General features: G+C 45.8%; 1 protein-coding gene across 1 annotated transcript in view; it reads left to right on the top strand.

The window, feature by feature from the left end:
- The window catches only part of shroom4 (shroom family member 4), a 61,145-nt gene that overhangs the window by 8,666 nt on the left and 24,574 nt on the right, over positions 1-27,905 (top strand). The window contains exon 2 of the mRNA XM_030088283.1: positions 11,770-11,921. Coding sequence (XP_029944143.1) covers positions 11,770-11,921 — 152 coding nt within the window. The remainder of the gene's footprint in view (positions 1-11,769; positions 11,922-27,905) is intronic.

Below are 27,905 nucleotides of genomic sequence, written 5' to 3'. Positions count from 1 at the left end.
TTCCCTGGCGGAAACGTCCCTTTATCCCTCGGCTCTTCCTCTCCTCTCTCCCCGCGATGTGCCGTGGGTTAATCGGTGGGATTTTGCGAGTCATCTCCTTTCCTCGCCCGGCTTCCCTCGTGGGAAATGGGACGAATGGAACCTCTGAGAGAGGAAACCAAAATTTGTGGTTTGTGAGGAGCGCAGCAGTGGGTGTGTTGCATTCCTGCTCAGTTAGGAATCATGAGGCGTTCGTCCAGATTGTTTCTTCATCTCTTGAGGTGATGCTGGTCCTGGTTTTATGTTGCTGATAATCAAGATCTCGATCATCAGTTTGTGGTGATGAGATTGATGTGCAGGTTGATAATACATCAACTATATCATCTCATTTAGTCAGTGGATCAGTCCCATCATGCATTGGACTGTGATATTGGCGGTTTGTGACCACATGATGCCATTAATTTGTTTAACCTTTTAGCAGGTGAATGCCATTGAGAATAAAGCAGCATCACCAAGGTACAATTACATTTAACAAACATTAAAGCTATGAGAGTTAGAGCTTTACAGAAAGAGACAAACCTCCAAGAGCCTCAAAGGGCCATAAAGGACCTCCGAGGGCCTCGGTACACAGTGTCCAGGGAATGCAAGCATTGAGCAGGGGCATGCATATACAGCAGCCTTGAACAGTTTTTTTCTGGCAACATAAATAAAACAGGACTTGTTTCTAAAATAAAAACCGGCTTGGGGTTAAGCTTCTTTAATAGGGTTTCAACATGTAGTCTAAACGTTAAATGTTCATCAATTAAAATACCAAAATACTTATATTGTGTCAGTGGTTCAGTCTGACTGCCCTGCAGGGTTTTAATGATCCGAAGAGAATCTACTCTTAAAAGCGTCAGAAAACTGCTTCATTTTGGGTTTTGAGGCATTCAACACAAAACCTTCAGCCCTCCAGATTGAGTTAATGTTGCGCCACTGCGGTAAATGATGGTATCGTCAGCGTAAAGACAAAGCTGTCATTGGAAAACCTGCTATTATTGTGAACTTTACTTCTAAGACTTTTGATATATTTGGGACCAGAGTTGATTCTGGTCATTGACCAGCGTTGCGTTGCCAGTTTTCTCAAAATAGCTTACGTAATCAGACGATTTAGTAGGATAACTGATGAGTCCGTATCAGTGCAGCTAATATTTACTGTCGCTCATCTTAGAAACGAGAAGCTGCCATCACAATGAAAGAAACTCTTTGTACAGACATTTGGAAGTATGCGACTCAACTGAATGTTTCAAGATCAAAACACTTTTCTCACACACTCACAGCAGCCATGTATCTGCTGGGATCACGCAGAATTAATCTATGAATGGCGATGCGAATAAGAAAGGCGGGGTAGTTTGTCTGGAGCAGAGAAAGATGGATGAACCGAGACAAACGGATGGATAGAAATTTAAGAAGAGAGGAAGCTGCTGGATTATGTCGGATAAACAGGTGAGCGCAGAGAAAAGGCTCCTGCAGGACGTGTCACGTTTGAAAACAATGTCGAAAATTCGGCAGCCAAGACGAGCCGATTTAAATAGACAACCCTTGGGCGGGGGTTGTCTTTGGTTACTGTGGCCGAGGACCGATGAATGGATAATAGATGGGTGGAGAGATAATAGATCAAAAGATGGAGGAGGTGGAGAAAAGCGGAGAGTCGGGGACGAGGTAAAGGTCTCAAATTTCTGGACACTCGGCTGCCAGATTGATGCTTTCCTGCCTTCTCATCCGCAGCTATGAGACCACAAACACGTCTCTGGCTGTTTTTCCTTCTAGGAAACTCATGCAGGGTTTACTTTCTGGAACTGACCTCCAACGGCAAGCTCCTGTTGGGATTTAAAAACCTCGTGACCTGAAGTTTTCCCGCCGTTTAGATCCATTTGTCTAAAGGTAATTGCTGTAAACTAGTTTCTTCCTTCTTGTCAAGGTCACGATGCAGAAAACCGCCATCCACAAACATTAAACTTGGAAAGAACTACTTCTAGATGCCCTTCAAGTTTTTCTTTATCGGTGATCAAAAGGAAGGTATTACCCCGAGGAACCTTTCCTTAGTTTTGAGCTGAAGTTTTCCAACATGGTGCGTTGTGATTCTCATAAAAATGCTTGAATCAAAGCCCAGAAAATAAAAAAAAAAAAAACAAAAAAAACAATGGAAGGATTGACAAAGCCGTTTTGATCTGAGACAAGTTAAGAAAAACACAATGGACTCACAAAGTAAACATGTGCAGTCGTGAAGCGTCTGAGGCCATCAAGCAGAGTTTAGTGTCGGAGCGCAGGTCATTCAGTGCAGGTTAGGAAGTTAATGTTTCACTCCTATTGAAGAGTGTGTGTGTGAGTGTGTATGTGTGTGCGCGCATAAGATAATGGGTCACACACAGAAACACTCACTCTCTTTTTTTTTTTTTATGACACTGATGGATCGGCGCGGTCAGTCTGCGGTTTTACCAGGCCGCCGGCCTTTTAACCTCCGCTATTGTCAGCGCCGGTCACCGGATCTAATGGCTTCCATACTCCAGCAGAAACACACAGCTTCGGGGTGTGTATGGGTGGGTATGTATGTGTGTGTGCATGTGGACGGTGTATGAATGAATGTTCAGGTGGGATCACAGTGTCTCTGGGTAAATGATCTCAAACCGGCCCCAGCCATCATTCTAAAAGTTGGTTATAGGAATATTTTCTCTCACTGTTGCTGTATTTCTCACTAAATTCCACTTCAACCACCAGAAATCTGGGCCAACATCGATCCGCCATCGCCTGTTTTGTTCTATATGGACATATGTTTCATGTTTTTGAGAGCACAATGCACCATTTATTTCAAATTTAGACTCAGGACTGGAGGAAAAAAAAGCCAACAATGGCTGCCTGCATGGAGATGAAGAACGGCCCCGGGTCGGCGCCCATGCCAGGATTCTTCAACGCTGTTTTCCCCAAACATCTCAAGAGGAGAGGAGTGCCCAGAAGAGAGCGGTCTGGGTTATCTAGCAGCATCCCTCACGTCCTCAGAAAACCTCCCAGTCCAGCTGCTTTCATTCCATTTCACTTCCGAGATCAAACCGACCGCAGACCTGATCCCTGATGCTGGTCTTGGCGTCCCTAAAGATAACCAAATCCATAAAGTGTGTGTCGGCTCCAGCGCCCTGCGATCCTGAGCTTTTAAACTTCAACAGAAGACTGATGGATGGATGGATGGATGGATGTTGTATTGTTTCTCTGTGAGGCGGCCATTTGTCAGATCCACAAAGCGCCGCAGGCCTCCCAGCGGTGAGGCCATCAGAGGAGGATTCTGGGAACTGGAGGCCGGGCGCCTGTTTTATGATGTATGGCCGGAGATGACGGCTGGGGGGGTCAAAGTTCGATGGCTCGGCGGTTCTCCCCGACGGGAGGTCCGTGTACCGCCGCTGCTGCTGCTGCTGTGCTGCTGCTCCGCTAGGGATTGTGGGTAGTGTGGCTTTGATGTGGAGTCGGTAACGAGAGGCTTGTTTTGGCAGATTAAGAGAGATTTTAATGGCTTTAGTGGTGCTTCAGGTGGTAACAGCATCTCTGGAGGAAAGCTGTGGAGTTTCTGCTCTGGATTTCCTGAAGAGCAGCTGTCAATCAGACGTCGTGGGCGGGAGAGCCGCGTCTGTTTTCTTTGACTTTCCAATTTATGTGACGTTCCTCTTTTAAAATGAGAATGTCGAGCGGCTGCAGCAGTCGGGATCCATCCAGACTTTCAGTTCTCTTCGTTGGAGCTACGCGGCGCCCGGTTTGGGGATTGTGTGTTTTCTGTCGCTACATTTCTTGGCACCTCTTCAGACACGGAAACGCGGAGTGTACAGGAGGGAGGGGACATTTTAATTTGAATTTAAAATATTTAGTCTCGTCCTGGGAGCGCAGCTAATAAAAATATACTATGAGGAGACCCTCCCGAGAGCGGCCGCGGCGCTTTTTAAATAATTACTGAAGATATTCTGCGCCAGAAACCAAACAAACGGGAGAAGCCGGCGAGTCGTGGAGGAACGCTTCGAGTGGTTTTAATAAAGTGGACACATCTCTTGGCAGCGCAGACACTCAGTTGTGTTTTGTTTTCCACAACCTGCTCTCGGAAAGCTTCTTCCTCTCCAGCTGCTGGACTCGATGGAGGCAACGGCTTCCCTCCATGTCGGACTGGAAGGAGGAAGAAAACCTGCAGAGCCAGTCTGAGAGGCGTTGAGTTAGGAGGATAGAAAGAAGAAAGGAAGAACGGAGAGGGAGCAACAATCAAATGAAGACCCTGTCATCAGGCAGCAGAGCTCACCCACTCACTGCAGGCACGGTGGAGGCATCATCATGAACTTTCAGCTGCATAGAGAATGTTATCATTACATGTTACCTGTCGGCTCCTCTGTTGCCTCTTTACCTCCAAAATATCATTTGTTTAGATCCACGAAACGTATTTAATCTTAAAAATTATAGATGTGGTTTTCCTACAGCTTAAAACGTCTCGTCTTAGGAACCTTATGTGTTTGCTGATCACATGAAGTTGCATTCTGGGAAACCAGAGTTGTCAATGGCGAATAGAGCAGCGGAAAAGCCGAATGTGAGTTTGTTTTTCAGGCCGGAGGCCTCACACAGAGACGCTCTGTCGACCTGAAGAAGCATCCATGTGACTCTGCCGCTTCGTGTTTTTGTGGTTTTCAATCGGAACACAGTGAATGAGTAATGAGTGCTGAAACTGTGATTTTTTTTTATTTTTTATTTTCCCCCGTCTCACTCCTTTCCAACTGTGTCAGGTCTGGCCTCTCCTGCAGGGGCCACCGCCAAGACGCTTCACCCAGAGAGAGCTTTTCCGTCTGGGGCATTGTCGTCCTGTTTGCTCCCTCCGGTTCCTCCCGAGTCGCAACACCGGGGATCAATGGCGAGCTAGACGACCGTATATATCCAAACACACACACTCACACACACACACACACGCACACACACAGACATTTAGCAGCCGGTGCTTTCTGCTGCGAGCGTGGGAGCTTTCTTCTTTTTCCGTCCCGGCGGCTCCCCTCCTCCCGCCCTGATAAAGAGGGCCTTGTGTGAGTGTGGGTGTGAGGAAGGGAGGAGAACCTCACAAGGCTCAGACTGGAGGGCAGAGGTTGATGAAGGGTGTGCGTTTCTGTGTGCACTCGCCTGAGAACGAGCGACAGAGGAGGAGGGAAAAAAGGAGCTTATTTGTCAGCTGTTGAGAACATAACAGTCTAGCTTCCTGTGAAATTATCGCATTTTCATTCAATAAATGCTCAATTTTTTTCACCTGTTTGTGCAAGTATACAAAGAAAATTGGAAAGTCAATTTGTGGGACAAAACAATCGATTAAAATACCTATTTAGAACAAATATGGAGACATAAGAACAAGTTGATCCTCAATTTATCATGTCAAAATGGAAAAAGAGTATGGCAGCTGCAACAAAAACCTCTCATTTTCCGCTAAAATGTCGAAGAATAGAGATAAAAACAGTTTGTGGAAGGGCTTTTTGTTTCTCACCAACTTCTCAAAATCATAACATCAAATCAGGGTTAAAAGAAAAAAAGAGAAGAAGAAGAAGAAGTAGAGTATGTGGCTGAAACCAAACCACTCCACACAAAACTTTCAACATTTACTTAAAAGATACAAACATTCAAACCATAAAGCAAAACTAAATTTAGGAAAGTTGAAGGAATTCTCCGGCTTTTGATTATTCAACGTCTGTCGCCACCAAAGTGTTTCTATTTCCATTGTGGACCAGTGGTACTGACGACCAAACGCCGTCTTGCTTCTTTTAAGGCTTTTTAATCAAACAACACTCAGATCGTTCAGATGAATTTATGAATTTGTCTCGTTCTTTTGATCAGCTACCTCTGTGATTGATTTCTTTTAATGAGTTTCGACCTTCAGAGCTACAGCGCGACAGCGTTTCTTCCCTCTTTTTTTAAGTTTCCTCCGTCGTCACCGCCGACTGCTCCACGGTGTCATTGCAGATCTCTGATTACACACTTTACACACCAAATCATATCTCTCAGTTTTGTAGTTTTGTCAGAGGACCTGAACACACGACCTTCAGCTGAGCTCTGTTGTGTGTTTTATTTCTGCTCAACTTCTTTTTATCTCCAGGAACATTTTCGACCCTCTGTGCTGCACAGGTCAAGATAGTTTAATTAATGCAGCGGCGAATCATGAATCTGTGTCAGGGCAGCAAATTGTTTATGAGATAAAGAAAGATGTTGAGTATCTCAGTTTTCGTTTGGTGGTTTGTCCTCGAGGTCGAACCCGGAATGACTCAGACTTTCTCTCTGACCACCAGTGGAGATTAAGGTGAATCCAAAAGTTATCAAAACAGGGAATGTGGGAGAAACTCTATCTCTGCCTTCAGAAAGAACTGGCAGCCGCTCTCCCGCTTTTTCCATATTTCCATGTTTGCAAAACGAGACGGCAGCATTATGTTTGGGAGGTGAACGGTGGCGATGCACACAATGAAGCTGCTGAGCAACGTGGGGTCTGGGGAAGGGGAGGGGAGGGGGAGACCCCCCCCCACCCCGCTGTCGGGCTCTTTGTCCTGGGGGACCGATCAGAAAGAGTCAGGGGGGTCGATTCTGCAGAGCGTGCGTTGGCATGTCAGGTTGACGGCTCCATTTAGGGCCCGACGCGCCGAGCTGACAGTCAGCACAAGCGGCGGCGTTCAGGGTGTTTATGTGAAAGAGAGCCATCGCACTGAGTGTTGGGAGCTGACTGCTAATGTTTGTTTTATGACACATTTTAATGTTGCTCGTTGATAAAATGCACTTTTAATCCAGCCTCTGACCCTTTCTGACTGGAATCTGCATGTTTTTCTCTGCATGATATTAAATAAACTTGCAAACCTTGGAATAATGATACATTTTGAAATAAGTACACGTTCATGGAAATATGATTTATTGCAATTGCAACACATCTGTTGGGCATGTCGATATTGCAAATCTATCATTATTGCAATACATTGTGCAACTTTAATCTTAACATAACTTTATTTAACAATAATTTCTATTGAAACAAAAAAATGTCCTACTGACTGTCCTTGTTTTGCACCTTTCTTCAAACTCCTGTTGCCATGTCAGGCAAGCAAGCACTCACACTTACATTTACAAGTACAGGCCATTTTAATTATTCAATTAGCCTCCAAGTGAAGGTTTTTGGAGATGAAATCTCCCCATATCAAGCCTCAACCTCAGATTCAAACCTGAGATATTCTCCCTATGAGGCGAGAGTCTGAACCGCTATAGGAAGAACATGCAAACTCCAAACAGAGCAGCTCCTGAACCATGAAGTGGTTAACTTTGTCCCTGCTTGGCCCCGTTCGGACCATCTCATTAATCAACCACAGGAATGTACAGAATGATTAGTCTGCATGATTCTAAGCTGGTATCTGTGAGGCGATAAGAACTCAGTTTTCTGAGACCGAGTTGGATAAATAGAGCACAGAAGATTAATGAATATCGTGACTTTAGGAGTTAATTTGCGTTCTCCACAGATTTATTGCAATTTTTCAATCGGAAGTTGTAAGTTTATCACTTTGTGTGGATCCTCTGTAAACTTTGACACCCAAAAGGAGACATGATGTCTCGCTGAATGAATCACGACAAACAGATCCTGGACGGGTTCACACACTGCTCCGGAGTTTGGGTTCTGACAGCTTTGCTTTGCTTCGTATTTGACTGACTCTGAGCTGAGCGCACGAGTCGGGATGCAGGCAGCGAGCGCAGTAGTCCTCCTCGTGTGTGTTCCCGCATGTGGGCGTCACGTGCGCGGCCCAGTTATCTCTGAAATCCTCCTTTAAGCTCGGCTCGTTCAAACACATGACACAGTGATTTCACTGCAGAGATCCCCCGGGGATCCTCTGGACCACTTCCCCTAAACAAACGGCCAACTGTCTGCCTCGCCTCGCTTCTCGCTAATGTGTGTGCATATGTGTGTGCGCATGTGTCCGGGCAGATATACCTGGGTAAATATGTACGTGTGTGTGTCACATTGGTGGTTCTTGGTTTACTCATGTTTTCTCCACTTAGAACTCCACCTCCAGGCAGTATTGTCATGTTTTACTCACAGAAACGAGTCTCTATTTGCAAGATATCAATGAATCGATCACTTTAAACTTTAATCCTGTGGGAAAGGCTGAAGCATGTGCCAGTTTTTGGACGGTTTCCTGCTTCATCTGCTGAAGAGGACACACACAGACCGTCCCAGAGCTGAGAACCTCTCATTTTCTCCGGCTCGACCTCTCTGTAATGCGAGGGTTTGAACGCACGTGTCAGGGCGCCGCCTCGCCGTGACAGACACACACACACACACACACACACACACACACACACACACAGTCCAGCCGGCTTCCATCGCTTCTTAGGACGCCACTGAGGAGGAACCGACTTGCTCCGTGTCGAATGAAGGATGCGGCGGCAAACGCGACGGCGGAAACAGACGTGAGCAACACAAGAACACACACAGATGTGAGCGGAGCGCCCGCTGTTTAACACTGAAGCGCAGATGTTTGCGATGTTAATCACGTCTGTCAGAGACGCACACTCACACACTGGATGGGTTTGTTTCCTGCTGTTAATGATCTTCAGGCTTAAGTCGATGGTTTGGGTTTTTTTTTCCTGATAAAGAAGCTGTTGTTCGCCGCGTGCGGCTGTGTGTCAGGTGATAACTGAGTGATGACAACCTGTGACCGGCTTGGGGATCCCCCCCCCCCCCCAGCGCACGGGGATGGGCACGGTGCTGACACACACACACACACACACACACACACACACACACACGGGGGCCCATGAAGTCACCCCTCGAATCTAAATATAAAAGGGTGTGTCTGGTGCGAGTGTGTGTGTGTTGCGGCACACAGAGAGGGCATTCTTCTCCCTCCGCCGCCCGGTGTGACCTCACCCTGTCTGGACATCCCACGGCAGCGCTGGCACCCGCACACACTCGTACACACTCGCTCACCGAACACACATGTAGGTCAGGCCGGACTGAAATTCGACACAGAAGCAGCTGAAAAGTTACTTATTAGGTACAAATAAGAACGAAAATCTGTGTCATCTGCGGTTAGAAATCACCCGACGGCCGGTTTGACCCAAATAATGAATACCTGGAAGTAAGAACACTGTTAGAAGGCTCTGAGTCACCTTTGTCATGTAAGTGGTCACCCAAAATGCAAAGTTTTCACTTGAGAATGTTGTCATGGCGACAGGGGATCATCCCAACAGAAGCATATCTGACATTTATTCTTATTATTGATGAGTTTGGCGGGATCCCGGCGCCTCTGGGTGTCAGCCATTTATTGTCCGGATGCTGCTGTCTGGTTGCTCTGTAGCTCCGACTAGTGGCAGGTGGCTGCATAACAGCTGAGCCATCTTTTACGTGATCAAACTTGAAATGCGCCTGACTGAATTTCTTTAAGACTGTGAATTTTTTCCCTTAGAATAATGTTTCTTCATGTCAAAGATAGTTAAGATGTTTTATTTTAATCAGTTGTTTTGGAGTATTGGGCTCCTGGACAGCAAACCAATAGAAAAACAAGGTTTTAAACCACATTTTATCAGATTTTTTTAAAGTTACCTCTCAGATACATTGGTGTTGTTTCATTTTGATGCATCATGTTTTGTCATTGCATAAAGAATTTGCACTATTGCGTTCATCTCAGTCAGTTTTCCCATCATTTCTGCCTTGTAAGAGCTGTCAACACTATTTTATTGTGACTGCTGTAATGTGACATATTCTGAACAAATCGTGCCGCCGTTGGCACCGAGCGTTGGAGGAAAGTTGGCCGCCGGTCCCCCCCGTCTGGACAGGCATGATGTCAAGCGACGGCGAACGGCTCGCAGCCAATCCCGTGTCGAGAAAAACGAGCTCCGAATGACCCCAATGAGTCACACAGAAAACATACATCTGCACGCTTTTCCATCATCATAAACTCTCATTACGGCTCTCTAATTACGCCTCAGCGTACCTGCCTGCTGCGGGGGAGTGTATAAAACCCACAGGTGTGTGTGTGTGTGTGTGCGTGTGTGTGTGTAAGTAAATTACAGCCTGTTTGACTGAGGTGGCCTCCTCCCTCGCGTCTTCTGTTCCCTGCTGCTTCCCGATGCTCATCCTCATTACCGTCCTACTTTCGCCGTCTCCTTCCCTCACTTTCCGTCTTCATTTCTACACGTCGACCTTTAAACCTCTTCTTCCTCCTTCATTTTCCCACCCTCCCTCCACTCTCATCCCTGGGAAAATGACCGACTGCTGCTCAAGCTGAACGGTCCAGTGATGGTTTTAGCAGTGTGCCGCATTAAGCACTCGTTCGTGTGTTTATTTCAGTGGATTCCTACAGCAGCATAATGAGAGGTCATTTTATTGCAGGGAACTCTGTGCTCAGAGTGTGTGTGTAAGTGTGTAAGCAGAGTAAAACGTTTTCACAGTCTCTGCCTCCGGTTTGTTTTGAAAATGAGAACCTCATTAGAAACAAGCGAACACAAACAGCGTGTCGGCCGCGCTCGGCTCGGCTTCCTGATCTTCCTGCTGCGAGTGTGTGCTTTGGTTTGAGAGTGTTTGTACATATTTACATCGCGCTTTATTGCCTCTTGTTCAGCGTCTCTTTGTTTTAAAGCGGTCAGTTTAGGAATCAAAGTCAGACTTGATGCTGAGGGAAACGTCTCCGGCTTTGACCTGCTTAACCCTTTGTTTCCTTCGAAGCTGCCCTCTCCAGGTTGACCGCTTCATGGCATAATTACAGCAGGATCCGATTTTTAAGAATATCATCCCTTGAAGCATTAGCCCCATGAGAACATGGAGCATGAAAGACCTGGATTTATGTCGGGGGCTGGCTCTCGGGGCGGCGTTCCCCCGCTGCTTCTCCTCTGTTAAGAAAAAAAAAAATCCCCAAACCGTAAAATCGGACCTGTGTTTCCATGACATGCATTCTTCCGATTCCTGCAGCAGCTGAAGCAGGAGGATGGATGGATGGATGAGCGACGGGCGGAGGGTGGGGCACGTCTGCTTTCCATTTCCACACTGTAATCTCCCTGGAATTCCTCCCTCTATACATGTATATACCCTTGAAGCATCTTTAAACCGCGTTTGCTGATTTTGAACCTCTCCTGAACTCTGAACTCTGGGTTTTTACTTACTACCACAAGCAAACTGTGCCAAAAAGGGCAGCGGTGTGGATTCAATAAACACCGCATGCAGTTTGTTCCAGCCGAAGCAGCGAAACATCTTTTTACATTTTAGGCTCTAATCAAATCCTGCTTTAATCCTCGTCCTCCCGCCGGTCTTCTGAGCAGCAGCCCGCCCGGCTATCTCCCGTCCTTTTCATCCTCTCTCCTCTGATTTACGGCCGGAGTCGAACCTCACACCAGACCGCGCCACACGGCGCGGCGCTCGCCAATATTTCACCTCCCGGCGGCCCGAAAACACGCCGAAGCATCCCAGCAATGCATTAACAGCGCAGGCTTCACCACTGTGTGACCCGCAGTCACCACTGTGCCAAACACACACACACACACACACACACTCTCACACAGAGTCTATTCCAGAGGAATGCGATGGCTTTCTGTGGGATGTTTGGTTCGGGCTGTTGTGGAGATGTTCTGCAGGGCGGCGTTGCCATGAGCTCGGAGACAGCTCCGCAAAAAAATGCCCCCAAAAATGGGTTTTAAAGGGTCTTGGCAGCCTGAACTCGTCTGGCCGCCTCCTCACAATGATTTTGTTGTCTCTCGATTAATCCGTTTCGTGTCGTTCCCCCCCCCACCCCGCAGATCGAGGACGGCGGGAAGGCGGCGCACTGCAAGAAGCTGAAAGTCGGGGACGAGCTCATCAACATCAACGGGTCGGCGCTGTACGGCAGCAGGCAGGAGGCGCTCATCCTCATCAAGGGGTCCTACAGGATCCTGAAGCTCACAGTCAGGAGGTAAACGCACAGCAGAGTCACCGAGGTGGAAACACAACAGAACATCTGGTGTTGTTTTATGAAAGGTGTGTTAAAAACTTCCACTCGCTGCGATCCGGTTTGGTTTGAGCAGCAAATCGCTTTGAGTCAGGAGGTTACAGGTTCGATTCCCCACTGCATACTACAGACAGGATGGCTAAAATATGGAAAAAGGCATTTAAAGTACGATTAGGTTAGTTTATTTTATCAGCCTCTTCAATGGGCTTCAAACACTGGAGGGTAATCTTGCAGATCAGACGTGTTGCTTCCCAGCAGTTACGTTTTCTCCGCTTTAAAAAGTGTTGAAGGGAAGGAAGGTGAGGGCGGAGACGAGCAGGAGGTGACGGCCGGCCCCGCTCTCTCCTCCAGGAATGTGTCGGCCGGAGACGCGAAGACACATTAAGGCGGCGCTCTCTCAGATAAGGAATGTTTCGCAGGAAATCAACTCCAACCTTCGCGGCAACAGACGGGAAGCCGATAGATCCCGAGGAGCTGGAACCTGTAGAGGTCTGCGTCTGGACGGGCGTTTGATCGCAGAGTTCGGTTTCCCTTTGCGGAGATCTCGTGATCGTTAGGAAAATTACAGATTCTCAAAATGACATATCAACAGATGTTTTTTAAATGAGTCTGAAGGGAAAAACCTAACATTTGCCTCAATAACCTGCTGGAAGATCACAGTCTGTAGGAAATCAGACCACTTGTTATTCTGGAAACATAAAGAAATGGATATTTTTTATTAAGGTGAATTGGGAAATGGTTTTCTGTATTAGATTTCATTGTGATGGGCAGAAATGTTGCACTATCACGTATTTCTAGTCACCCTCTCTGCCTTGTGCTGTTGCCACTTAGTGGATAAAAGCTGAAACGCAGCCCAGATCCAAAGCCATTCATTGAACAATGCAGATCAGGAGAGAAGAGCTTCACTTTTTCCATTCACTCGAGTTTTTTTTGTATCAGTTTACTGTCGCTCTGACAATGAAAACCTTTCATTACTCCCATCGTGATTAAGACCTACAAGCAGCGTGGAAGATTTCACGGGTGTTACAGCGATTAACTCCGTCTCCTCGGACGACTCCGGACAGATGTCTGGCCGCGCGGCGTCCCGTCCTGGCCTCGAGAACAGGAACGGCGTCCAGCCCGCCGAAACCTTTCCGGGTTGTTGTTTTTTTTCTCCTTCTTTTCCTCTCCTGCTCCTGCGGAGAGGTGGACCCCTGTCTAATGCTGTTAGACACGCACAACACAGCCTTCTCCACGCACCCAGTAAATCCACACCGACCAGGAGGGAGGACAGAAACCCTCCCAGGAATGCTCAGCCAGCATGTGTGTGTGTGTGTGTGTGTGTGTGTCAGTGTCTGGTATGTGTTGCATGCCTGGCTTACTGGGGCTTTCCCAGTGAACCAGTGTGTATCGGTGTGTCACACATCTAACAACAAGCCAGTCTTTCAGGAGCAGATTTACCTTTTTGCTGCCTGTATGAGTCGGATTTTCCAAGTGAGCAAGTGTCAGACTGTCGAAGAGCCTCAAATCTCCATCCATCCATCCATCCCTCCATCCATCCATCCATCCATCCCTCCCTCCCTCCATCCATCCATCCATCCCTCCATCCATCCATCCATCCATCCATCCATCCATCCTGTGTCACTCTTCCTGACTCTCTGCCAGTCGCCTCGCAGCGTTTGCCAGCCTGCTTTTAGTCATTACTGTCGGAACAAAGATCCCTCTGGAGGGTTATGCCAAAAACACACACAACACACACACACACACACACACACACACACACACACACACACACACACACACACACACAGCTCCAGCCCGCTTTGAGATGATGAAATGCTCACATTTGCACACTTGGCTCTTCTTGTATAGTTTTGCCAGTGGAAAAAGGCCCAGCTGTCCTTTACCACCTCCTTCAATAAGCGCCGGTACGACAGTGGCATGTGAGCGGACGGACATCCGTGTTTCTTATTCGGCTTTTATTAGGAATGTGTGAAGGCGTGCCACGGCGTGTCGCGTTCTCCAGCTTTACTGACGAGTGTGTGTGGGTAAAGAGCCGAACACCCAGGCAGTTAATTCTGTTCAGCGTTCTGAAGCGTCAGCCGGTTTGTTTGGGGAATTCTGGCATTAGATGCAGACTCTTACGTTTTTATACACATGGTTTCACAGTTCTGCTGGATGAGTGTGCCATACTGATGACGTTAGGCCTGGGCGATTATATGATCGTGATTGGTGATCACGATTAATTTCCCGTCGATCACGGTGATCAGCTGTGGGCACATTTACTCGATCAGACATGGCAGAAATGTGCGTGACCACAGCCAATCACAGTCGACTTTTTCCTGCTGAACATCCGCCTGTAAGTTGTCTGAGAAGTAAACAGAGATGGAGCTGAACGTGGAGCCGAGGGCAGCGAAGCAGATGAAGTCAGTAATGCGTCGGAGTTATCCTCTGAAGATGAGGCTGCTGGTGACAGGAAAGGCTGCTCCACCCGCACCGCTGCTAGCTCACCGCTGCTAGCACACCGCTGCTAACACAGCGATCCGCAAGGAATCTGGTCTTTTGAGTCCAGGAACTACTGGTGATACAGTTTAACTAACGATCGTTCAGTTCTTCTCTTTTACTGAAAAAACGATGCATCGCATCATTGAACAGATCACCACGTCTTGCCGCTAACACTCTTCTTCTAACAACATGCAGAGAGAGCCTGCAGCGCCTGCGTCGAACTTCTTCTTCTGTGGTGTCTGTGTAAAATAAGGTTGAACATGCAAACAGCACACCTAGTGGCAGGAAGTGCAAATGCAGTCATGGCGTCGTCTGTGGCCGTGGTCTGAATGAGGATCTCCCTGAGTTTATTCCAAATGTTTCAGAAACCAGAATATTTATCTTAACACGAATATTGACTGCACGTAAATGTAGCCAGTGTCGTCTTTTCAGACCACTGCACCATACGAGCAACATTGTAAGAGGAGAAAAACGATTAATTTGGTCTATTTTTTTTTTTATTATTGTAGTTTTGTACTGTTACATTTTAAATCTAATCTGTCAAGTCTAGATTATTTAAATGTTGTACATTTGACTCAAGCATTAATAATGGCAGCAGCATATTTAGCATCAGAACTTCAAAATAATGTTTACATTCTAAATCACCTTCGTTATCCCCAGAGGGTTTCTGTAGTTTTTTAATCTTTCATAGCAACAAAAATCCTCAGGGCTGTAAACTGTCACACTTTAACTAACGATCGTTCAGTTCTTCTCTTTTACTGAAAAAGCGGTGCATCGCAAGATTTTATTATCTTGGTCCTTGATTTTTTTTTTCCATTTACTGCACTGTTAAGTGAGATTGTTCTTATATTTTTCTATGTTTATATTATTTAATTTGCATTGCTATTTACTTGGTTTGTTAATAAAATGTTAAACTGTTCTATAGTTCTAGTTTTCAGTGCAGATGCTTTAAAACTGGTTTAAAAACAATATAACATATCGTGATTATAATCGAGATTGAATGATATGAAACAAAAAATCGTGATCATTTTTTTTGCCATATCGCCCAGCCCTAATATATATATATGTATATGTATATGTATATATATATATATATATATATATATATATATATATATATATATATATATATTTGTTTATCACATTTTTGTGAAACACAGCAATTTCTGAGGAACTAAAAGAAATCTATTACAACAAGTGGTGTCCAGTCCTCTGAACATTTATTCAGCTTTCAAAACAATGAAATATTTTGTCTTGGTAAACACACAATGTAACAAGCAGTCGTAAACATTCACACTCTTCTTAAAGTGTCAAAAAAGAAATTTAAACTTTAATATAATTTTAACAAAAGTAGTCAGAAACAAGGCTGTAAAAAAAGTCATACATACAAATAAAAACATAACTCCAGTCATGCATTATGTGGAGGAATTTGCGGGTGGCTAATACATGTTTGAGAAAAAGCCCCATGATTGATTATTTACTGCTTTACTCTCGCCATTTCCTCCTATTTACTTTGTTCTGTTGTTAACTACAGTAGTGATGTGTTTTCACCAACACGGTTGAACGCGCACAAGTAAAGTCAGCTTATACCACGCTAATCTCTTACTGATAAAACTTATCACAATGTAGCATTTGAAGTTAACAATATGCAGGGTTTCCGCCAGACCTTTTCAGTCTGGGCGCCCTGCCCGCGCTAAATGGTGCAGCACCAGAACAACGTAGAAGAAAAAAAACTCTCTGATGCTGGAACACGGCAGCATTAGCAGCGTTAGCAACGCGGCACCACGCGGCCAAACTTTTTTTCTGCAGTAAACACTGATATGCTGCAGACTGGAGAGCCATAGAGCCACAAAAACATTGAAATGTTCAACAAATCCATTATTCATTGCAGATGCAACAGGTGCAGGCTATTTCCACAGCCTGGATTACTCTGAGCACACCCCACTCTGACGGAAATGAATGCAGCAGCGTGCCACAGGGGTCCTTTCTTGAGCGGCAGCTTTAGCTGCCCGCACATGTGCCTGATCAAAAATTGCGTCATTTTATAGAACGGATCAAAAATCGGCTTTTTAAAAGAAAATACGGTCGATGGCCGATACATCCGGCCGATACATCGGTCGAACTCTCGAACAAGTGAATGAAAATATATCTCACAGAAACACACACACACGTACTGTCTTGTGGTTTATCATCTGGATTCCGTAGCTTTAGGTGAAATGGGACGGGCTGCTATGCTTCATGCAGGTTTTGCAGGTGATGCAGTTGAGGGATTTTACCAGTCACATGTGTATTTCCTCCAAAATGCCAATTTTTTTCACCAGATCTCATGAGTGTGCCATGTTTGGTAACATATCGAGTATGTTTGGGGCCTCAAAAACTTGTTTGCTGTGCTCAGATTCTAATAGAGAGGTTTGAAAGGCAGGTGGGGTCATTCTGATTTTAGAATTCCATCAATCGAAACACTAAACAGGCCTGAACGGAGGAAAGAAGTGATCCAAATGAAAACTGGCTATGTAAATTAACACTGGCATTAAAGATGAATACATTTTTTTGTAAACATGTAAAATTTATCCACACTGCTGTGGGATAAAAAAAAAAAACACAGTATTTTGAATTTACGAGTATTTTGTATTTCGTATTCATTGCAACACGCATAAAGTATCCCAGATTAGTTTGAAAAAACAAACATTCTTGGTGTTCATGCTGCAACAGAGGATCTATGAGGTGTTTGAGGCCTCATTCAGGCCTTTGAACCCGTGTCTCATTTAGAACAGGGTGAAACACATTCCCAAGTTTAACAGTACATTGAGTCAAAGGATGAGTCCAAATGTTAGTTAATGTAGAAGTAATAAGTAATATCTGACTAGAATAAAAAATAAGACATATGAGAATAGATCAGCAAAACGTGTGTGTCTCATACAGCAAAAGAGAGAAAGATAAAAAACAATGTGCAGACTTGGTGTGGTTTATTAATCTTTTAAAGTTCACAACTGTTTGAGGGGGAGTCCCATTACAGGTGAATTTAATCATTTCTCACACAAGCACACCTAAAAAACAATGGAAACTCTGAGGACGTTTGGAGCACTCGTGTCACTAATTCCTGAGTAACCACGATCACTGGACCAGTTCTCGGTTCGAATTGAGTGGGGAAAAGTTAATAGCACACCAGGAATCACTGATGACAAAAGCCGGCAACTTTACTTAAACTTTTCACAAAAAAAACAAATGAACAATCATACAATCATGAAATAAACACCCCTTTTTTTCTTTTAAGAATGAGCAAAGTTTTAACTCAGTATTATTTGAAAAGATTCTTGAATTCTAATTTGGTTTCTAATAGAAATTATGTTAATTCCTATTTTTTTTCTATTTGGACCGGTCAAAATAAATTATTCTATTTTGTCTCAAGTGAAATGAGTAACATCTCCTTAATTCAGCTTCCTTTGAGTTAACTCTTATTTTCGATCTTTGTATTGCAAGTAAATGGAATCTTATAAATCACCTCCTTTTCAAGTTAATTTAGTTGTCCCCTTTTTCACTTCTGCTTCCTTTACAGAACACAAAATATGTCACCAATTGACATCACAATACAAAAAGAAAAATCAAATTGATCAGTGTCAAATTCACAGTTCAAGTTTATCCTGAGTCCAAATGCTGTCTCAGATCCTACCGCAGAAGTGATGCAGAAGCTCAGCTCAACCGAGCTTGAAAGAAATGGCGCTGCAGCATCTCTGCTCAGCACGTATGCATGCATCCACAATCATGAGGACTTTAACACAACAGAAAACATCATGAACTCACCAAAACCGGTGTTTCCAAAAGCATATGAAACGATCCCCGTTTCACAAAGTGTGTTTTTATCCCTTTCAACGCTTTTTTCTCCTTTTCTCGCTGCACAATCCTGCAGCTCTCCTCGCTCGTTAAGCAGCATGGAGTTTCACCGTCTTTTTTTCAGAGGGAAGTTGCATCATAACCCCAAAAAATATATTAAATCATTTAAATTCTTCAAATTGCAAAAATAAAAAATGAATTGTTTTTTAAGGTTCAAGCCAAATGAATTAAATAAAATATTTATTCAAATTAATAGCTGTTTCTTTTTTTCTTCAATTTTAAAACTTTATTTAAACCGGGGGTTACACGTTGTCATGGCAACAGTGGCTGAGGACGTTGTCATGAGAAAAGAGGCAGATGACATCACCAGAATCCATCTCACATCAAAGCACCTCAGACCACTTGAAAGCAGCCTCATTCACACACAGCAGCAGTCAGATGAACAGCAGCTTCTTACAGAGCAGAGATCTTCTTGTATCACTGAACATTACGGAACACGGGCTTATTGGTAGAACACAGTCAGAAAACACAATGGTATCGCAGACTGAAATGAACCGTCGGAGGCTGGAGGACTTAGAGAGACTGTACGTTCAGACAGAACGTGACAGGGTGAAGAAAGAAATGGAGGTTGAGCTTTACAACAATATCATTGTGAGCAACAAAGTCACAATGACGGAAGAAAGTATGTCAGCCATAATAACTGACGTACAAGAGAGACTGAGAAAGCAGATGGAGTTAAAGTCTGCGTACGAGATGGCCGAGAGAGACGTGAACACACTGAAAAGGAAGGTGGCTGAAGAGAGCAAGAAGCTGGACATGAAACTGAAAGAGCAGGCGGAGCAGATGAAACGGATAATGACACTCCTGAGTCCAGACATATGGACCCCTGAAGTCGACTCTTCTGATGTGCAAAGTCCTGCAGACAGTGGAAACAGCGAAGTCAGTCACTGGGAAGTTAAATACTTTGCGGAAAAACTGCAGCACGAATGCACAAAAATCAGCTTGCTTCAGAAACAGATAGACATGTTTCACAGCATGCTGAAGGCTTTTCCCAAATATTCAGTGTGGGCCATGGTCAATGAAGGTCTGACCAAACTATTGGCCACATTTGGTGAGAATTACGACCAGCACCAACAAATCACAATGCTGCGGAACAAGGTGGAGGAGGACTTGCACAAAAATTATGAAAAAGCAGCAGAGGTGGAGGAGAACCAGGCCACCTTGAGAAGCTTCATATGTGTATTGAAGCCAAAGGTCAAGGCGATCAAACCTAAATATTTAACAGACACACCTGCTGACACACCTTTAACGGACACACAGAGACTGTACGTCAAGACAGAACGTGACAGGGAGAAGAAAGAAATGGAGGTTGAGCTTTACAACAATATCATTGTGAGCAACAAAGTCACAATGATGGAAGAAAGTATGTCAGCCATAATAACTGACGTACAAGAGAGACTGAGAAAGCAGATGGAGTTAAAGCCTGCGTACGAGATGGCCGAGAGAGACGCGAACACACTGAAAAGGAAGGTGGCTGAAGAGAGCAAGAAGCTGGACATGAAACTGAAAGAGCAGGCGGAGCAGATGAAACAGATGATGAGAAACCTGAGTCCAGACACATGGACACCTGGAGTAGACTCTTCTGAGGTGCAAACTCCTGCAGACAATGGAAACAGCGAAGTCAGTCACGGGGAAGTTAAATACTTTGCGGAAAAACTGCAGCACGAATGCACAAAAATCAGCTTGCTTCAGAAACAGATAGACATGTTTCACAGCATGCTGAAGGCTTTTCCCAAATATTCAGTGTGGGCCATGGTCAATGAAGGTCTGACCAAACTATTGGCCACATTTGGTGAGAATTACGACCAGCACCAACAAATCACAATGCTGCAGAACAAGGTGGAGGAGGACTTGCACGAAAATTATGAAAAAGCAGCAGAGGTGGAGGAGAACCAGGCCATCTTTAGAAACTTCATATGTGTATTGAAGCCAATGGTCAAGGCGATCAAACCTCAATACGTAACAGACACACCTGCTGACACACCTTTAACACAGGCACCTGCTGACAAACCTTTAATGGACACACCTTCAGACACACCTGTACTGACTGGGGTGGAGGGGGTTGCGCGTACGGTCGGAGGCTCGATAGGGGTGCGTGTGTCCGGTCGTGGGCCTGGGGAATGTGTGCGTGGGTGGTGCGTGGGTGCATGCGTGTGTGCGTTGCGATTCAGTCATGGGCCGGATTGGACGTTTTGGTGCGCCAAACCTGCTAACACACTTTTGACGGAAACACCTGCTGACACACCTTTAACACAGGCAACTGCTGACAAACCTTTAACGGACACACCTGCTGACACACCTTCAGACACACCTGTACTGACTGGGGGGGAGGGGGTTGCGCGTACGGTCGCAGGCTCGACAGGGGTGCAAGCGTCCGGTCGTGGTCCCGGGGAGTGCGTGCGTGGGTGGTGCGTGGGTGCATGCGTGTGTGCGTTGCGATCCAGTCACGGGCCGGATTGGACGTTTTGGTGGGCCGAACCTGCTAACACACCTTTAAAAGACGCACCTGTTGACACACCTTTAAGGGACACTCCTGCTAACACACCTTTAACAGACTCATCTGCTGACACACCTTTAAGGGACACACCTGCTGACACACCTGTACTGACTGGGGGGGAGGGGGTTGCGCATTCAGTCGCAGGCTCGACAGGGGTGCAAGCGTCCGGTCGTGGGCCTGGGGAGTGCGTGCGTGGGTGGTGCGTGGGTGCATGCGTGTGTGCGTTGCGATCCAGTCACGGGCCGGATTGGACGTTTTGGTGGGCCGAACCTGCTAACACAACTTTAAAAGACGCACCTGTTGACACACCTTTAAGGGACACTCCTGCTAACACACCTTTAACAGACTCATCTGCTGACACACCTTTAAGGGACACACCTGCTGACACACCTGTACTGACTGGGGGGGAGGGGGTTGCGCATTCAGTCGCAGGCTCGACAGGGGTGCAAGCGTCCGGTCGTGGGCCTGGGGAGTGCGTGCGCGGGTGGTGCGTGGGTGCATGCGTGTGTGCGTTGCGATCCAGTCACGGGCCGGATTGGACGTTTTGGTGGGCCAAACCTGCTAACACACCTTTAACGGACACACCTTCTGACACACCTTTAATGGACACACCTGCTGACACACCATTAACGGACACACCTTCTGACACACTTTTAACAGACGCACCTGCTGACACACCTTTAAGGGACACACCTGCTGACACACCTTCAGACACACCTGTACTGACTGGGGGGGAGGGGGTTGCGCATTCAGTCGCAGGCTCGACAGGGGTGCAAGCGTCCGGTCGTGGGCCTGGGGAGTGCGTGCGTGGGTGGTGCGTGGGTGCATGCGTGTGTGCGTTGCGATCCAGTCACGGGCCGGATTGGACGTTTTGGTGGGCCGAACCTGCTAACACACCGTTAAAAGACACACCTGCTGACACACCTTTAATGGACACACCTGCTGACACACCATTAACGGACACACCTTCTGACACACCTTTAACACAGGCACCTGCTGACAAACCTTTAATGGACACACCTTCAGACACACCTGTACTGACTGGGGGGGAGGGGGTTGCGCGTACGGTCGGAGGCTCGACAGGGGTGCAAGCGTCCGGTCGTGGGACTGGGGAGTGCGTGCGTGGGTGGTGCGTGGGTGCATGCGTGTGTGCGTTGCGATCCAGTCACGGGCCGGATTGGACGTTTTGGTGGGCCGAACCTGCTAACACACCTTTAACGGACACACCTTCTAACACACCTTTAACGGACACACCTTCTGACACACCTTTAACGGACACACCTGCTGACACACCTTTAAGGGACACACCTGCTGACACACTTTTAACAGACGCACCTGCTGACACACCTTTAAGGGACACACCTGCTGACACACCTTCAGACACACCTGTACTGACTGGGGGGGAGGGGGTTGCGCATTCAGTCGCAGGCTCGACAGGGGTGCAAGCGTCCGGTCGTGGGACTGGGGAGTGCGTGCGTGGGTGGTGCGTGGGTGCATGCGTGTGTGCGTTGCGATCCAGTCACGGGCCGGATTGGACGTTTTGGTGGGCCGAACCTGCTAACACACCTTTAACGGACACACCTTCTGACACACCTTTAACGGACACACCTGCTGACACACCTTTGATGGACACACCTGCTGAAACACCTTCAACGGACACACCTGCTGACACACCTTTAATGGACACACCTGCTGACACACCTTTGACGGCCACACCTGCTGAAACACCTTCAACGGACACACCTGCTGACTCACCTTTAACGGACACACCTGCTGACAGACCTTTAATGGACACACCTGCTGACACACCTTTAATGGACACACCTGCTGACACACCTTTGATGGACACACCTGCTGAAACACCTTCAACGGACACACCTGCTGACACACCTTTAATGGACACACCTGCTGACACACCTTTGACAGACACACCTGCTGACACACCTTTAATGGACACACCTGCTGAAACACCTTCAACGGACACACCTGCTGACACACCTTTAATGTACACACCTGCTGACACACCTTTGACAGACACACCTGCTGACACACCTAAATCTGACACACCTGCCACAAGTGATCCTGTAACATACACAGATGCTGCATACACAGTTATAACAGACACACTTAGTGGACTCTCATGGTGGTGGTACTGATGGCTGTGGTGGTGAGGGGTGGGCTAGATGGTGGGGAGGCTTCCAGGGAATCTCTATTGCTTGAGGGTCTGGCATAGACCTTCAAACGGGGTCAAAGACAAGGAGCAGGAGTCCCCTCTAGTTTTGGAAGTAATTTTAATTTCTTAATGTTTGCCTATTGTCTTCAGGGGCCACTTTCTCAGTGAGACATATTCACACGTTGCCTGAATGCTGAAGAACACTTTGAAAATAGCTTCTCTAAAAATGTTACTGGCCTGGCCAGTCCACCTAAAAGAAAGAGAGTTTGGCAGAAATTAAAAAAAAGTCAGTTCACCATGGAGTTTGGACCACATGTGGCTTTTCCACAGGAGACGTGCATGTCAAAGCATGACAGTGCTCAATTCAAGAACTTCGGGTATTCAAGCTCCTTTTACAGCTCCCATAGCAATAGTAGAAATAGGAAGGCAAAACGATTTTAAATAATATCATTAGTTCCAGATTGGACATAAGCAGAAGCAATAATATAACCAAAAAATAAAAAATATATATAAATAATAAAAATAAATAAATAACATATAAATAATATAACCAAAAAATAAAAAAAAGTTACAATAACAAAAGAAACACAGGGTCTTTGTTGTCAATCCTGTACAGTGAAATAATTATGTATGATGTTAATGTTGTGTTGGGTCAAGACGAGGTCGACCGATATGGGTTTTTTGGGGGCTGACACCGATGCCAATGTTTTCCAAATTTGGGCAGCTGATGCCAAAAATGCATAGCCCGATTTTTCCAATTTGATATTTTGGCCAATTTATTTATATATATATATATATATATATATATATATATATATATATATATATATATATATGTATATATATTAGGCCTGGGCGATTATATGATCGTGATTGGTGATCACGATTAATTTCCCGTCGATCACGGTGATCAGCTGTGGGCACATTTACTCGATCAGACATGGCAGAAATGTGCGTGACCACAGCCAATCACAGTCGACTTTTTCCTGCTGAACATCCGCCTGTAAGTTGTCTGAGAAGTAAACAGAGATGGAGCTGAACGTGGAGCCGAGGGCAGCGAAGCAGATGAAGTCAGTAATGCGTCGGAGTTATCCTCTGAAGATGAGGCTGCTGGTGACAGGAAAGGCTGCTCCACCCGCACCGCTGCTAGCTCACCGCTGCTAGCACACCGCTGCTAACACAGCGATCCGCAAGGAATCTGGTCTTTTGAGTCCAGGAACTACTGGTGATACAGTTTAACTAACGATCGTTCAGTTCTTCTCTTTTACTGAAAAAACGATGCATCGCATCATTGAACAGATCACCACGTCTTGCCGCTAACACTCTTCTTCTAACAACATGCAGAGAGAGCCTGCAGCGCCTGCATCGAACTTCTTCTTCTGTGGTGTCTGTGTAAAATAAGGTTGAACATGCAAACAGCACACCTAGTGGCAGGAAGTGCAAATGCAGTCATGGCGTCGTCTGTGGCCGTGGTCTGAATGAGGATCTCCCTGAGTTTATTCCAAATGTTTCAGAAACCAGAATATTTATCTTAACACGAATATTGACTGCACGTAAATGTAGCCAGTGTCGTCTTTTCAGACCACTGCACCATACGAGCAACATTGTAAGAGGAGAAAAACGATTAATTTGGTCTATTTTTTTTTTATTATTGTAGTTTTGTACTGTTACATTTTAAATCTAATCTGTCAAGTCTAGATTATTTAAATGTTGTACATTTGACTCAAGCATTAATAATGGCAGCAGCATATTTAGCATCAGAACTTCAAAATAATGTTTACATTCTAAATCACCTTCGTTATCCCCAGAGGGTTTCTGTAGTTTTTTCATCTTTCATAGCAACAAAAATCCTCAGGGCTGTAAACTGTCACACTTTAACTAACGATCGTTCAGTTCTTCTCTTTTACTGAAAAAGCGGTGCATCGCAAGATTTTATTATCTTGGTCCTTGATTTTTTTTTTCCATTTACTGCACTGTTAAGTGAGATTGTTCTTATATTTTTCTATGTTTATATTATTTAATTTGCATTGCTATTTACTTGGTTTGTTAATAAAATGTTAAACTGTTCTATAGTTCTAGTTTTCAATGCAGATGCTTTAAAACTGGTTTAAAAACAATATAACATATCGTGATTATAATCGAGATTGAATGATATGAAACAAAAAATCGTGATCATTTTTTTTGCCATATCGCCCAGCCCTAGATGACGTTATAGTTTATGATTGGCCTAAATTTGGGCTGCTTGTCTCATGAAGGTGTAAATTACAGCCGATGGCTGAATTCGTCCCGATCCCTATCTCTGCTTGTTGGAGTACAGTTCAGCCTGATTGTGTGTGAGTTGAAGAATGAGGCTGATAAGCCAGGAATGAGACTCCCGAGCTGAAGCAGCTTCTTTAAATAGAGTCCATTTGAGGTTCATTAGCGTCATTCACATCGGCAAAACAGGCAGAGTGATGTTCACATCTGGATAAAATCATGAAATGCTCCCGTCACTGTCGGACCTGTTCCACTCACGACTCCAACAGCTTCTTATTGTGTTGAATTTCCTGAATCAAGAACATGCAAACCCCCCCCCCCCCCCCCCCCCCCCCCCCCCCCCCTACACCACCACCACCCCGGACCGAACAAGTCACAGAGCTTCACGTTTAACATTCCTCTCAGTGCATTGTTTGCTCCTGGCTGCTCTTTTTCTTTTTCTTTTTATGAATCCCGTTTTTCCCGCCGCCACAGGCCACGTCACCTTCCATGATGCCATTCTTTCAAAGGCTTTCCACCATCTCTGCCAAATGTGAGCCTCACTCCCCCCCACCCCCCGTTTGCATACGTTCTACCGGCGAGAAACGATCCTCCTCTCTGGATTTTCATGCCCTTCACAGGTTTGTCTTGGAAACGTCAGGAAGCGGCCCGCCAGGGTTCCCCTGTGCAGTGTTGTACGAATAAATGGCCTTTTCAGCTGATGCAGGAAAATGTACATAGTGGATTTAATGATATGATGTAAGTGCAGAGGAAGGAAATGTGGCGACTTGGCGAGAGAGATGTTTTTTAAAAAATGCTGCTTTTGTGCAGCTTTCTCTGCCCAGCGTGGGACTCGGAGGCCCGGGTATGATTTATCAAAGCGCGCATTCTGTCCGACGGGCTTCCATCGCAATCATAACACGGAGCCGGCACGCGCGCTTGTTTGCTCAGAGAATTTCGAGCCGTAATTTATTCTTCTGCGTCTAATGAAATGTTCTTCTGGTCGACGCCGTCTTTTCACCGTTCCTTGGCCATTTCGGATGAGACTCGCCGCATTGTCCTCCCGCTGCTGGAGGAACAGTAAGGCCAAAGAAAGGCTAAATTTGGCCGGCCGCAGGAATTTACTGGCCGGCCCAGCAGTGCAGTGGAGGGCAAGACGACGGCGCGGTTCTGTCCTTGGGAGAGTTTATATCAGGGGTGATGCTTTATTGGCTCTTTAAGGAGCCACACTGCTGTTAACTAGGGTTGTGTTCATCCCCTAAAAAAAACCTCCAAAACAGACGAAATCCACATTTAATAGTTTTTTTTTTTTAACTAAATGTCAATGGAGGAAATGCACAGGTGTGCCTCATAACATTAACAAGGGTCGGATTCCACGCGGTGGAGCCAGGATCACTCGCTGGAAAGCTTATTGGAACGCAGCCTCTGTTTTTGCTCCACCTGTGCGTTTTCCTGCGATCACAAGCCAAGAGGTTTTCCTCTGAAATCCCCCGTAGGGCCGTATACTCCACAACGTTTAGGCAAACATGTAACCTGACGTCAGCAAACAGCCGTTCCCAGACCTCAGAGGCTGCGCTCATGTTATGTAAGTAATGTTTTTGTTTGTTGGTTGGCAGTCCAGCTCTCTAAATTTAATCGGTTCGCTGGTATTTTTGCCTCCATCTGCTTCTATTGATAGAGCGAAGGCTGCAGACCGTTATTACCTGGAGAGCATCGCAGGTTTGGATCATTAAGCATCCAAATGTCACGAAGATTTCTTCTCACTGACTGAATTTTCTGTCTGAACATCCTGTCATTGTGATGGATTGGATGGATGGTAGATCTGGCAGTATAAATCTGGTCAAAGAAAACCAAAGTTGACTCAACCATTGTCCTGGACCCTGAGACTTCGCCTGCTCTGAGGTTCTCTTGAGTCCAAAATGTTGCTGCTTTGGTTTATTCCGTCATCCCGGCGACTTATGCCGAGAGCAGTTATTCACAGACTGGAAGAATTGCTCATTGATGCATTTTTTCTCTCCCAACAATGGAACCAAAAAAGACATCTCTTCAGCTTTCATCGGCTCCGATCGTTTTTCCACTCAGAGTTTGCCCGCCGCCGGCCTCCAGCAGCGTTTCGCTCTTCCTCACTATACTGTATTTTGAACTCTGTGATGATTTTTTCCCATATATTTCTGGAAGGGAAAGAATGCCGTGGATGTTTTGCTGGCTCGACCTGGAAACGTTTCTTCTATAGTACTTCCTGTTTTCACCGACCTTTTGTTAGATCTGACTGTACTGCTTGTGTGTGTGTGTGTGTGTGTGTGTGTGTGTGTGTGTATCTGTGAGTATTTCTCAGCGGGCGGCCATGAAAGATCGGCGAGGACATTCCTCAACTTTGGCATCATTTCCTCCCTGTCCCAAAGCTTCCTCTTCCTACTTCCTGTCCGGCACGGATCCAGCGCGTCGGCGAATTCTGTGTGAAAACACACAGTTTTCGTCGGGGAAACGGTTTATTTGCAGCCGCTGATGGAAGAGGAAGCCGCTCTTTAGACACAGATGTTCGTGTTTATCTTGTAAGGTCATAATCAAAGGGATTTCGACCGTAAATCATGGTTTTGTTTGACGTTTGCTTAATTTGGCTCAATCTCATGTAGATTTCAGGTAGTTTGTAATCTGGACTGAAATGTTT

Source organism: Salarias fasciatus, chromosome 3 (assembly GCF_902148845.1).
Source record: "Salarias fasciatus chromosome 3, fSalaFa1.1, whole genome shotgun sequence".
Classification (NCBI taxonomy): domain Eukaryota; kingdom Metazoa; phylum Chordata; class Actinopteri; order Blenniiformes; family Blenniidae; genus Salarias; species Salarias fasciatus.
The sequence above is the reverse complement of the archived record's forward strand: the minus strand, read 5'-3'. Positions and strand labels throughout refer to the sequence as shown.